Source organism: Pseudophryne corroboree, chromosome 10, assembly GCF_028390025.1.
Source record: "Pseudophryne corroboree isolate aPseCor3 chromosome 10, aPseCor3.hap2, whole genome shotgun sequence".
Taxonomy (NCBI): Eukaryota; Metazoa; Chordata; class Amphibia; order Anura; family Myobatrachidae; genus Pseudophryne; species Pseudophryne corroboree.
The window spans coordinates 43,419,292-43,431,746 of record NC_086453.1 but is presented as its reverse complement, the minus strand read 5'-3'; the positions used below and the strand labels follow the sequence as shown (position 1 = coordinate 43,431,746).

Genomic DNA, 12,455 nt, shown 5'->3' with positions numbered 1-12,455 from the left:
TATTTATTGATCTCCGCCTGCTTTCAGAGCAAAGTAGCGGTAAACACAGGCTCTCCGAACCTGCACCACCCACTCGTGGGATACTACAGCCGGTGGGTGGACAGCGTCCGAATAGCAGGCTATCCTGCTGGAATCAGGACAGTTGGGAGCTATGTGTTTGCACTCTCTGTAATGTTGAGCAAATTTACCTCTATGCTACTGTCTCTGAGACTAAAGGCCTGAGACATCTTTTTCAGTTATAGGACCCTCCCTGCTCGGTAAGCAGTAATAGATGTACATGCAGAGGAGGGAGCCTGTGTGCAGTCTCTCCTGTGGTGCTGTAGTCTACTGCGCATGCACAGGTCTCCTGGAACAAGGCAAGGTGCCAACAGAGAGACGAGTATAATTAAATGGGGGCAGGGTGTGTTGGCCACCCTGGATCCAGGGGCCTGTGTGCACTGCACACCAGGCACCTATAACAGATACGCCAGTGTGTACATGGTAATGCTGGCCAGTTGACAGTTTAACTTCTCAGTTTCTCCAATCCTTTAGGACTCAGCATCAGACCAGTCTGAGTAAGGGTCATTTACAGAAGAGAACAGTAAGTGTCAGGGATGGCTCCAGCCATGTTCCAATCGAGCGGCCGCCCAGGGCGCCACCCTTAATAAGTGTCGTACACTGGCGCTGCCATATTGGAGCCTGGAGTCTGGTCCTGTAGCCTGCAGCAGCGTACATCTGTCCCGGCCCGCCTCTGATTAAAAGCACTGCAGTGGCTGCCTGTGTGTTACGACGAGGGAGGGGGAGTGCTGTGGGCGGGACTATGCTAAATTGCTCTGTGCGCGCTGTGCGGCACCAGTGTCTGATGTCAGGTACCGGCACTGCACAGCACGCAGAGCGCACACTGAGTAGTTCAGCTTTAGTCCGCCTGCGGCCCACATAACTCCCTCTCCCTCGTCGCCGGCACAGGTACTGTGGGGGCATATCTGGCACTGTGGGGACATGTGTATCTGGCACTGTGGGGCATATGTACAGTATCTGGCACTAGGGGCATATCCGGCACACTGAGGACATGTGTAGCTGGCACTGCTGGGGGTCATATCATGTCTATCTGGCACTGCTGAGGGGCATATCATGTGTAGCTGGCACTGCTGGGGGGCATATCATGTGTAGCTGGCACTGCTGAGGGGCATATCATGTCTATCTGGTACTGCTGGGGGGCATATCATGTCTATCTGGCACTGCTGGGGGGCATATCATGTGTAGCTGGCACTGCTGGGGGGCATTCATGTGTAGCCGGCACTGCTGGGGGTCATATTACGTGTAGCTGGCACTGCTGGGAGCAGGGCCGGTGCAAGGTTTCTCAGCACCCTAGGCAAATCTTCATTGCACACACCCCCCCCCACCCCCCCCCACCCCCCCACCCCACACACACACACCTCCTTTTTTCCCAATACTCAGCCTCTCAGATGATACAGTGCAGTAGTGGCATCTTAAAAGTTATATAGGGAAAGGATATTAGGACATTGGTTCTCAAACTGTGTGCCTAGGCTCCCTGGGGTGCCTCGGGACACTTGCAGGGGTTCCTTGGATTGGTGATCAAGGGCCAATTTTAATTATTTATGATCAATGTAACAGGCAAAACCAGTGCTGGTGGCTGCCAGTCATAAAATATGTGGCCAAACAGAAGCAAATCCTGTCCCTCACCACACAACTGACCCTAGGGATGACATATAAACACAATTTATTTAATTTAATATTTATTCTAAATCTCTCAATAAAAAACTTTTGGCCTAGGGGTGCAATGAAAACAATTCTGATACTCTAGGGCGCCGTGATTCAAAAAAGTTTGGGAACCACTGGGTTAGGGTATAAGGGAAAGGATATGAGGGTTACTTTACTGGTTTGATTTCAGATATTAGGGTTAGGGGTTATGATTAGGGAGAGGTTTGGAGGGAGATTATATATTATTATTATTATTATTATTATTATCCTTTATTTATATGGCGTCACAAAGGATCCACAGCGCCCATTACACAGTACATAATCACATAAGCAAACAAGAAAACAGCACTTACCGTACAAGACAATATAGGACAGATATAGAAAACCCGGGGTTAGGTGCCATCAAAGGGAGTATGGAGTATAAGATAGTGTAAGTAAGAAAAGGAAAGGCGCATGAGGAAAGAAGACCCTGCTCTTGCGAGCTTACAATCTAAAAGGTGAAGGGCTGACAGACCAGGGTGACACAGAAGGGGTAGACAGTGATCACAGACAAAAGGGCATATATATATATATATATTCTGTTGGCCACACCCAATGCGTTTCATCACTAGTCTGACTTCACAGGGGGTGTGTGCTTACTACATCTGGCTCCAATATATACCTGAATATAAATATAATGTAAATCACATCACGTCTAATACAATAGCAGATAAGATATCAAACATTATATATATATATATATATGTGAGTGTGTGTGTAGCAAAAAATGATACAGCGCCACTTGTGGGGTATGGTCTCAGTAATATATGTAAAAAGTTTGCTAAAATGCTAAAAACACACAAAACCTTATTAGAGGTGTCTGCCAAACCTTAAGATTGCAATACTGGTACAGTACTGCTGAAAGTAGTATAGAGTGGGGGGATAAGGGTACTGGTGTTGTTTATAAGTACAAATGCTAAAACTTATAATTTATGAGCCAAAAAATATATAAAATTGAACAAACAGTTTTTTTAATAACACATAAAAAATGGGATAAAACATAAAAGTTTTCCAAATATTGATAAAAACATAAAGGTCTTATTTAAAATGTAAGGAGTTTTGACTTGTCTTAAAATAGGCAAGGGGGTCATATAGCAGTAGTACAACCAGAAAGCGGCACTCAGAAACAATGGCAGTGACAAAAAACTGTATTATAATTAGAGATGAGCGGGTTCGGTTTCTCTGAAACCGAACCCGCACGAACTTCATGTTTTTTTCACGGGTCCGAGCAGACTCGGATCCTCCCGCCTTGCTCGGTTAACCCGAGCGCGCCCGAACGTCATCATGACGCTGTCGGATTCTCGCGAGACTCGGATTCTATATAAGGAGCCGCGCGTCGCCGCCATTTTCACACGTGCATTGAGATTGATAGGGAGAGGACGTGGCTGGCGTCCTCTCCATTAGAAATTAGATTAGAAGAGAGAGAGAGATTGTGCAGAGTCAGACAGAGTTTACCACAGTGACCAGTGCAGTTGTTGTTAGTTAACTTTTATTTATTTTAATATATATCCGTTCTCTGCTATATCCGTTCTCTGCCTGAAAAAAAACGATACACAGCAGCAGCCAGTCACACAGTGTGACTCAGTCTGTGTGCACTCAGCTCAGCCCAGTGTGCTGCACATCAATGTATAAAAGGCAAAGCTTATAATAATTGTGGGGGAGACTGGGGAGCACTGCAGGTTGTTATAGCAGGAGCCCCCAGGAGTACATAATATTATATTAATTTAAAATTAAACAGTGCACACTTTTGCTGCAGGAGTGCCACTGCCAGTGTGACTAGTGGTGACCAGTGCCTGACCACCAGTATAGTAGTATATTGTTGTATGTATTGTATACTATCTCTTTATCAACCAGTCTATATTAGCAGCAGACACAGTACAGTGCGGTAGTTCACGGCTGTGGCTACCTCTGTGTCGGCAGTCGGAACTCGGCAGGCAGTCCGTCCATCCATAATTGTATTACAATATATACCACCTAACCGTGGTATTTTTTTTTCTTTCTTTATACCGTCATAGTGTCATACTAGTTGTTACGAGTATACTACTATCTCTTTATCAACCAGTGTACAGTGCGGTAGTTCACGGCTGTGGCTACCTCTGTGTCGGCAGTCGGCAGGCAGTCCGTCCATCCATAATTGTATTATTATTATAATATATACCACCTAACCGTGTTTTTTTTTCCATTCTTTATACCGTCGTCATAGTGTCATACTAGTTGTTACGAGTATACTACTATCTCTTTATCAACCAGTGTACAGTGCGGTAGTTCACGGCTGTGGCTACCTCTGTGTCGGCACTCGGCAGGCAGTCCGTCCATCCATAATTGTATTATTATTATAATATATACCACCTAACCGTGGTTTTTTTTTCATTCTTTATACCGTCGTCATAGTGTCATACTAGTTGTTACGAGTATACTACTATCTCTTTATCAACCAGTGTACAGTGCGGTAGTTCACGGCTGTGGCTACCTCTGTGTCGGCAGTCGGCAGGCAGTCCGTCCATCCATAATTGTATTATTATTATAATATATACCACCTAACCGTGGTTTTTTTTCCATTCTTTATACCGTCGTCATAGTGTCATACTAGTTGTTACGAGTATACTACTATCTCTTTATCAACCAGTGTACAGTGCGGTAGTTCACGGCTGTGGCTACCTCTGTGTCGGCAGTCGGCAGGCAGTCCGTCCATCCATAATTGTATTATTATTATAATATATACCACCTAACCGTGGTTTTTTTTTCATTCTTTATACCGTCGTCATAGTGTCATACTAGTTGTTACGAGTATACTACTATCTCTTTATCAACCAGTGTACAGTGCGGTAGTTCACGGCTGTGGCTACCTCTGTGTCGGAACTCGGCAGGCAGTCCGTCCATCCATAATTGTATTATTATTATAATATATACCACCTAACCGTGGTTTTTTTATTGCGCCTCATTGCGCCTCTTTTTTTCTTTGCGTCATGTGCTGTTTGGGGAGGGTTTTTTGGAAGGGCCATCCTGCGTGACACTGCAGTGCCACTCCTAGATGGGCCCGGTGTTTGTGTCGGCCACTAGGGTCGCTAATCTTACTCACACAGTCAGCTACCTCATTGCGCCTCTTTTTTTCTTTGCGTCATGTGCTGTTTGGGGAGGGTTTTTAGGAAGGGCCATCCTGCGTGACACTGCAGTGCCACTCCTAGATGGGCCCGGTGTTTGTGTCGGCCACTAGGGTCGCTAATCTTACTCACACAGCTACCTCATTGCGCCTCTTTTTTTCTTTGCGTCATGTGCTGTTTGGGGAGGGTTTTTTGGAAGGGACATCCTGCGTGACACTGCAGTGCCACTCCTAGATGGGCCCGGTGTTTGTGTCGGCCACTAGGGTCGCTTATCTTACTCACACAGCGACCTCGGTGCAAATTTTAGGACTAAAAATAATATTGTGAGGTGTGATGTGTTCAGAATAGGCTGAAAATGAGTGTAAATTATGTTTTTTGAGGTTAATAATACTTTGGGATCAAAATGACCCCCAAATTCTATGATTTAAGCTGTTTTTAGGGTTTTTTGAAAAAAACACCCGAATCCAAAACACACCCGAATCCGACAAAAATAATTCGGTGAGGTTTTGCCAAAACGCGTTCGAACCCAAAACACGGCCGCGGAACCGAACCCAAAACCAAAACACAAAACCCGAAAAATTTCAGGCGCTCATCTCTAATTATAATACTGCTATTGTCTCTGAGTGCCGCTTTCTGGTTGGACTACTGTATTATACATGTAGCGAGCACCAGAGCACGTTGTTTGATTTATGAGAGCGCCGGCTGCTGCTGGAGGACTATATATGTATGTTCTTTTTTTTTTTTTCCGGCTTTGATCTTTGGGTGGTTGACCTTTTTACGCTCTGCATGAATCTATGTGGGTTCTAAGGGAACTATCACCTCTTGCATTATACACCTCCATCTTTTAGTGGGGGGTTTTCATCATGGCAAGTATGGGTAATTATTCCCTCTGTTTAATGTGAGGGTGGGAATTAATTAGTGTTTGTTGGATCTATATATTTGCCTAGGCCGTGATGTTGATACCCCCACAGGGGGTAGGTAGTTATGGATTAACTTTTGCTCTCACACTTTTGGTCTCTAACTAGGTGGCTGGAGGTGGAGGTAGCACTTAGTATTGGGGACTTACTCCTTGTGCCGCAAGTGCCGCGTGTGTGTGGTTGCGCAGGCACATTGTAGCGGGGACAGGAGTGGGGCATGTGTATGCAGTGGTGTTTTTCTATTTTTTATCTGTACTTGGTGCTCCACGATTCCGTAGCTAGCGCTTATCTTTAGGGCCGGCTGGCCCGGATGTTTAGGTACTTTGGTTTACCTATGTTGCTGTGGAAACAGTCCCGCCCACGGTTCCCATGGTTACCGTTGGGACGGAAACGTGCGTATGACGTCATTGCGCTGGTGTCGGAAAAGCGGGAGCGGCAAGAGGGATTTCTCACGCTCTGGTGGTATAAAAGGTATGTAATTTGTATATGAATTGTATCCTGACGAAAGGCGCGAATAAAGGCGTCTGAAACGTTGATCACTAAAGCTTGTGTAGCTGTGGAATCTTTTACAAATCCTTGGAGTGCCGCCCACCAATTCGTGTTGTCTGCTGGACTCTGTAGTGCCACGGGAGGGCACCCAGGTATTTATGCTTGCTGTTGGAGTGCCGGTCATACATGCATGTATGTATATATATATATATATATATATAATGAAATATATGTAGAATTTTTAAAAATATTGGAGGTAATAAAGTAATGCTATTTATGGTGTCGTGAATAGGGATACCACCGGTGCCCATGGCATTAGGGATGTAAATGAGTTAAATATAAGAATCTGTCTAATCAGACCTATGCACTAGATGGATGGTATGTCTAATTAATAATTGAAAACCTACTGCTAATAGGTTTGAGGTCTTGAACTTAGAAAAAAAAAAAGGCCGTTGAGACACTGGAAACTATCTACAGTATGTCCCTGAATTTTTTACAAGTAATACCAGGAGCTGATATGCTGATTTTATATATATATATATATATATATATATATATACACACACACACACTATATAGTAACACATTGTGGCATGTTATTGAGGCAGCTGACACCTCTCATTCACTAGAGAGGTCTAGCTGCTGCAGAACCTCCTGCTCGTCAAATGAATGACAGCCAGCAAGACACTGACCATGGTTGTCTGTCCTTCTGGCTGATCCTGTGGCACTCAATGAGGGTGGACAGCCAGCAGATTTAGCCCTTGAAGATGAATTCCTGTATGGCGTAGTGGCTGCTGGGCTTGGACTCTCCAGGTGAAAGTGCCGCCCCCATTCGTGGCCTCCTCTCCGGACTCCTGCTGGGCTTGAACTCTCCGCCGCTGCTGCACCGGTCAGGCCGCTGGCAGGGAGGGCAGATGATCAGATGGTGGTTGGCACCACTTTCTCCCCAGGTGAAAGTGCCGCCCCGATCGTGGCCTCCTCCTCGGACTCCAGCTGGGGCTTGGACTCCCAACGCTGGACCGGTCAGGCCGCTGGCAGGGAGGGCAGATCAGCTGGTGGTTGGCGGCACTTTCTCCCCACGTGAAAGTGCCGCCGCTGATCGTGGCCTCCTCCTTCTCAACAGCAGCGATGCTGGTCCACAGGTCGTGGGTTTGAGGGGCGGGGAGGCAGCGAGTGACGCAAAGGAGGGGGAGGCAGCACCCACATTGTTACAGATTAAAAAAATTTTCCCACTCAGTTCCGCCCTTGAAGTGCCGGCGCCCATAGGCAGCTGCCTAAAGCTGCCTAATGGTAGCGTCGGCCCTGGCTGGGAGGCATATCATGTGTAGCTGTCACTGCTGGGGGGCATATCATATGTATATGGCACTGCTGGGAGGCATATCATGTATATCTAGCACTGCAGGTGGGCATATCATGTGTATCTGGCACTGCTGAGGGGCATATCATGTGTAGCTGGCACTGCTGGGGGGCATATCATGTGTATCTGGCACTGCTGTGGGGAATATCATATCTATCTGGCACTGCTGTGGGGTCATATAATGTCTATCTGACACTGCTGAGGGGCATATCATGTGTAGATGGCACTGCTGGAGGGAATATAACGTGTAGCTGGCACTGCTAGGGGGCATATCATGTCTATCTGGCACTGCTGGGGGGCATATCATGTGTATCTAGCACTGCTGAGGGGCATATCATGTCTATCTGGCACTGCTGGGGGGCATATCATGTTTAGCTGGCACTGCTGGGGGGCATATCATGTATAGCTGGCACTGCTGGGGGCATATCATGTGTAGCTGGCACTGCTGGGGGTCATATCATGTCTATCTGGCACTGCTGGGGGGCATATCATGTGTAGCTGGTACTGCTGTGGGGCATTCATGAGTAGCTGACACTGCTGGGGGTCATATCATGTGTAGCTGGCACTGCTGGGGGGCATATCATGTATATCTAGCATTGCTAGGGGGCATATCATGTGTATCTGGCACTGCTGTGGGGAATATCACATGTAGCTGGCACTGCTGGGGGGCATATCATGTGTAGCTGGCACTGCTGTGGGGAATATCACGTGTAGCTGGCACTGCTGTGGGGAATATCACGTGTAGCTGGCATTGCAGGGAGGCATATCATGTGTAGCTGGCATTGCTAGGGGGCATATCATGTGTATCTGGCACTGCTGTGGGGAATATCACGTGTAGCTGGCACTGCTGGGGGGCATATCATGTGTAGCTGGCACTGCTGGGGGCATATCATGTCTATCTGGCACTGCTGTGGGGAATATCACGTGTAGCTGGCACTGCTGAGGGTATATCATGTGTAGCTGGCACTGCTGGGGGCATATCATGTGTAGCTGGCACTGCTGGGGGGAATATCACGTGTAGCTGGCACTGCTGGGGGGCATATCATGTGTAGCTGGCACTGCTGGGGGGGCATATCATGTGTAGCTGGCACTGCTGGGAGGCATATCATGTGTAGCTGGCACTGCTAGGGGGCATATCATGTGTATATGGCAGTGCTGGGAGGCATATCATGTCTATCTGGCACTGCTGGCGGGCATATCATGTCTATCTGGCACTGCTGGCGGGCATATCATGTCTATCTGACACTGCTGGGGGGCATGCCATGTGTAGCTGGCTCTGCTGGGGGGCATGCCATGTCTACCTGGCACTGCTGGCGGACATGTCATGTCTATCTGGAACTGCTGGAGGACATGTCATGTCTATCTGGAACTGCTGGGGGACATGTCATGTCTACCTGGCACTGCTGGCGGACATGTCATGTCTATCTTGAACTGCTGGGGGACATGTCATGTCTATCTGGAACTGCTGGGAGACAAGTCATGTCTATCTGGCACTGCACTAATGGAGACATCGGGGGTCATTCAGAGTTGATCGCTGCAGGAAATTTGTTAGCAGTTGGGCAAAACCATGTGCACTGCAGGGGGGGCAGATATAACATGTGCAGAGAGAGAGTTAGATTTGGGTGTGGTGTGTTCAAACTGAAATCTAAATTGCAGTGTAAAAATAAAGCAGCCAGTATTTACCCTGCACATAAATGAAATAACCCACCCAAATCTAACTCTCTCTGCAAATGTTATATCTGCCCCCCCCCCCCCCTGCAGTGCACATGGTTTTGCCCAATTGCTAACAAACTTGCTGCTGCGATCAACTCAGAATTACCCCCAAAATGTGTATCTGGCACTATACTGTAGACATTATGTGTATCTGGCACTATACTGTAGACATTATGTGTATCTGGCACTATACTGGAGACATTATGTGTATCTGGCACTATACTGGAGACATTATGTGCATCTGGCACTATACTGGAGACATTATGTGTATCTGGCACTATACTGGAGACATTATGTGTATCTGGCACTATACTGGAGACATTATGTGTATCTGGCACTATACTGTAGACATTATGTGTAAGGAACACTACTGTAGCTGTTATGTGTAAGGCTGCTAATTGTGTGCACAGAGGGGGTGTGAAAATATATTTATTTATAGTTTGATATTATAAAGTTGCGAGGCCACGCCCACTTTTCCAGGAGCTCGTGCACCTTTCGGCGCGTGCATGGTGGTGTGGGGGGACCCTTTGAAATTTTCTCGCTCAGGGTGCTAGTAGGCCTGGAGCCGGCCCTGGTCACTGTGCATATGTCATTTCATCATCTAACTATTGCTGTGCTAATGTTATATACATTTACCTGGAAGGTGCTTATCAACATGACCTACTTTACCAAGATACAAAGCATAGCACCATCTTTATATTTGCAAATGTCTCTTACTGTTTCTAATGTTGAATTGACCCTGTGATCATATTGTGCTACACTCAGACATTTCTGCATGGACCTGAGGTCATGAATCTGTACAGGCTGCTGTACTGTATGTGTAGAGTGATGTTGGAATATAACAAGTAGAATTTGTCTCACCGTATAAGTTTGTTTCTAAATTTGTTTATAGCGCTGCGCGATCAACCTGAGATCTCTCCGGTGAAGAGTTTGGTTGCTGGGGAAGAGGTGACCCTTACCTGCATGAGTCCTGGACGATGTTCTGGATATTTTCCAACTATCACATGGACAGGAGTAAAGGGGACTTCTAGGACTTTTAAGTCTGATCATACAGATGGTAACAGGACATTCTTCTCCAACTTCACATTCACAGCTTCGGAGAGAGACAACCAGTCACCACTCACCTGCACTGTGACATTCCATCCCAGCATGGTGACAACCAGCAAGACGGTTATTTTACACGTTGAAAGTAAGTTCAATGGTCTTCATGTCTTGTATTACGTACTAAGCTAATCAGTCATATATTATAAAAAGCAGGGTCTATGTACTAAAGCAAATATGAAATAAAGTCCGGTTGTTTTATCCTCTGTCCTTCTTCTAGGGGCATATTATTAGGGGAGGGGGCCCAAGTTTCCTCCACCTGGAAGCAATTGCACCAACACAAGTACTGAAGACCCTGGCACTGTGCCAGAGCCTACTTCACTTGTACAATGGCCCTCATTCCGAGTTGTTCGCTCGCTAGCTGATTTTAGCAGCATTGCACACGCTAGGCCGCCGCCCTCTGGGAGTGTATCTTAGCTTAGCAGAATTGCGAACGAAAGATTAGCAGAACTGCTACTAAATAATGCTTTGCAGTTTCTGAATAGCTCCCGGACCTACTCACAGATTGCAATCAGCTCAGTCCGGTTAGTTCCTGGTTTGACGTCACAAACACGCCCTACGTTCGGCCAGCCACTCCCCCGTTTCTCCAGACACTCCCGCGTTTTTCCCTGACACACCTGCGTTTTTTAGCACACTCCCGAAAAACGCTCAGTTACCTCCCAGTAAACCCCCTTTCCTGTCAATCATTTACCGATCAGCAGAGTGACTGAAAAGCACCGCAGAATCCACAGCAAAACTGCTACGTTTTTAGTTAAATAACGAAGCGCATACGCCCGCATGCACAATTAGCAACAAATCGCAGCATAGCAAAAATCGGCAATGAGCGAACAACTCAGAATGACCCCCAATATCTCCATATTTCTAATGAAAGTACCGGGACAATAACACCGACATTTGCACATAAATTCTATAGGTGCTAGGTTTGTGGTGGGACTTACTGGGTCTCACTTCCAGCTCATTATAGATATGTCAGTGTCTCCTCATTTGACAAAACACTCTGAAATTGTGTAGATCAGGGTTGCCAAGATAGGGGAATTCTAATGTAAAGTACATGGGCCCAGGCTTACTCAAAGCACCAATGCCTGCCATGGAAGTGCACCAACATCGTGTTTTCATACCCTCTTCAGAACTTTCAAAAGTGTCTCACAAAGCCATCATCCCTTTATAACTGCTCAGATTGCTGTACATTGATAAACAAATACATAATGTAAGTACAACACAATGATACATCTCAAGGCACGTTAAGAATGTAGGTAGAAGTAGCTGCTTTCTCTGGGGTCTATTTACTAAGCCTTGGATGGAGATAAAGTACCAGCCAATCAGCTTCTAACTGCCATGTCACAGGCTGGGTTTGAAAAACGACAGGAGCTGGTTGGCTGGTACTTTAGCTCCGTCCACTTTACCGCCATTCAAGTAAATAGACCCCTGTGTCTAGTACAAGCAGGAATGATTGGTCTATGTAGGGGCCTTAGTCTAAGGTGGGCACAGATGTGGCTGCATCTTTTGCCGTAGTTGCATCTGTGTCTTTGTGCTATTGCCTCCAACAATTTTTAGAACTGAAATGCCCACTTGCAATGTCTTATGGGGGGTACACACGAATCAATTCCGGCTCAGCACGATGTGTGCTGAGCTCAATGTGGCGTTAACACACATCGCAGCGGGTGTCTGTACTGCATGCAGCGCGAGATCTGAGCCGGTGTTAGCGGCGCGCGGGGCCGCGCATCGCTATTGCTATGGGGTATACACATGGAGCGATCAATGCTTAATTTCTAAGCAATCTAGACAGATCGCTTAGAAAAAAGGCTAATATCGCTTCATGGTGGTCATTTCGAGTTGTTCGCTCGTTGCCGATTTTAACAATGGAGTGATTAAGGCAAAAATGCGCATGCGCATGGTACGCAATGCGCATGCGCTAAGTATTTTAGCACAAAACTTAGTAGATTTACTCACATACGAACAAAGAATTTTCATAGTTGAAGTGAACTGAGTGTGATTGACAGGAAGTGGGTGTTTCTGGGCGGAAACTGGTCGTTTTCT

General features: G+C 46.5%; 1 protein-coding gene across 1 annotated transcript in view; it reads left to right on the top strand.

Moving 5' to 3' along the window:
* LOC134965924 (sialic acid-binding Ig-like lectin 8) overlaps positions 1–12,455 on the top strand; it is a 155,259-nt gene that overhangs the window by 78,261 nt on the left and 64,543 nt on the right. The window contains exon 4 of the mRNA XM_063942328.1: positions 10,210–10,506. Coding sequence (XP_063798398.1) covers positions 10,210–10,506 — 297 coding nt within the window. The remainder of the gene's footprint in view (positions 1–10,209; positions 10,507–12,455) is intronic.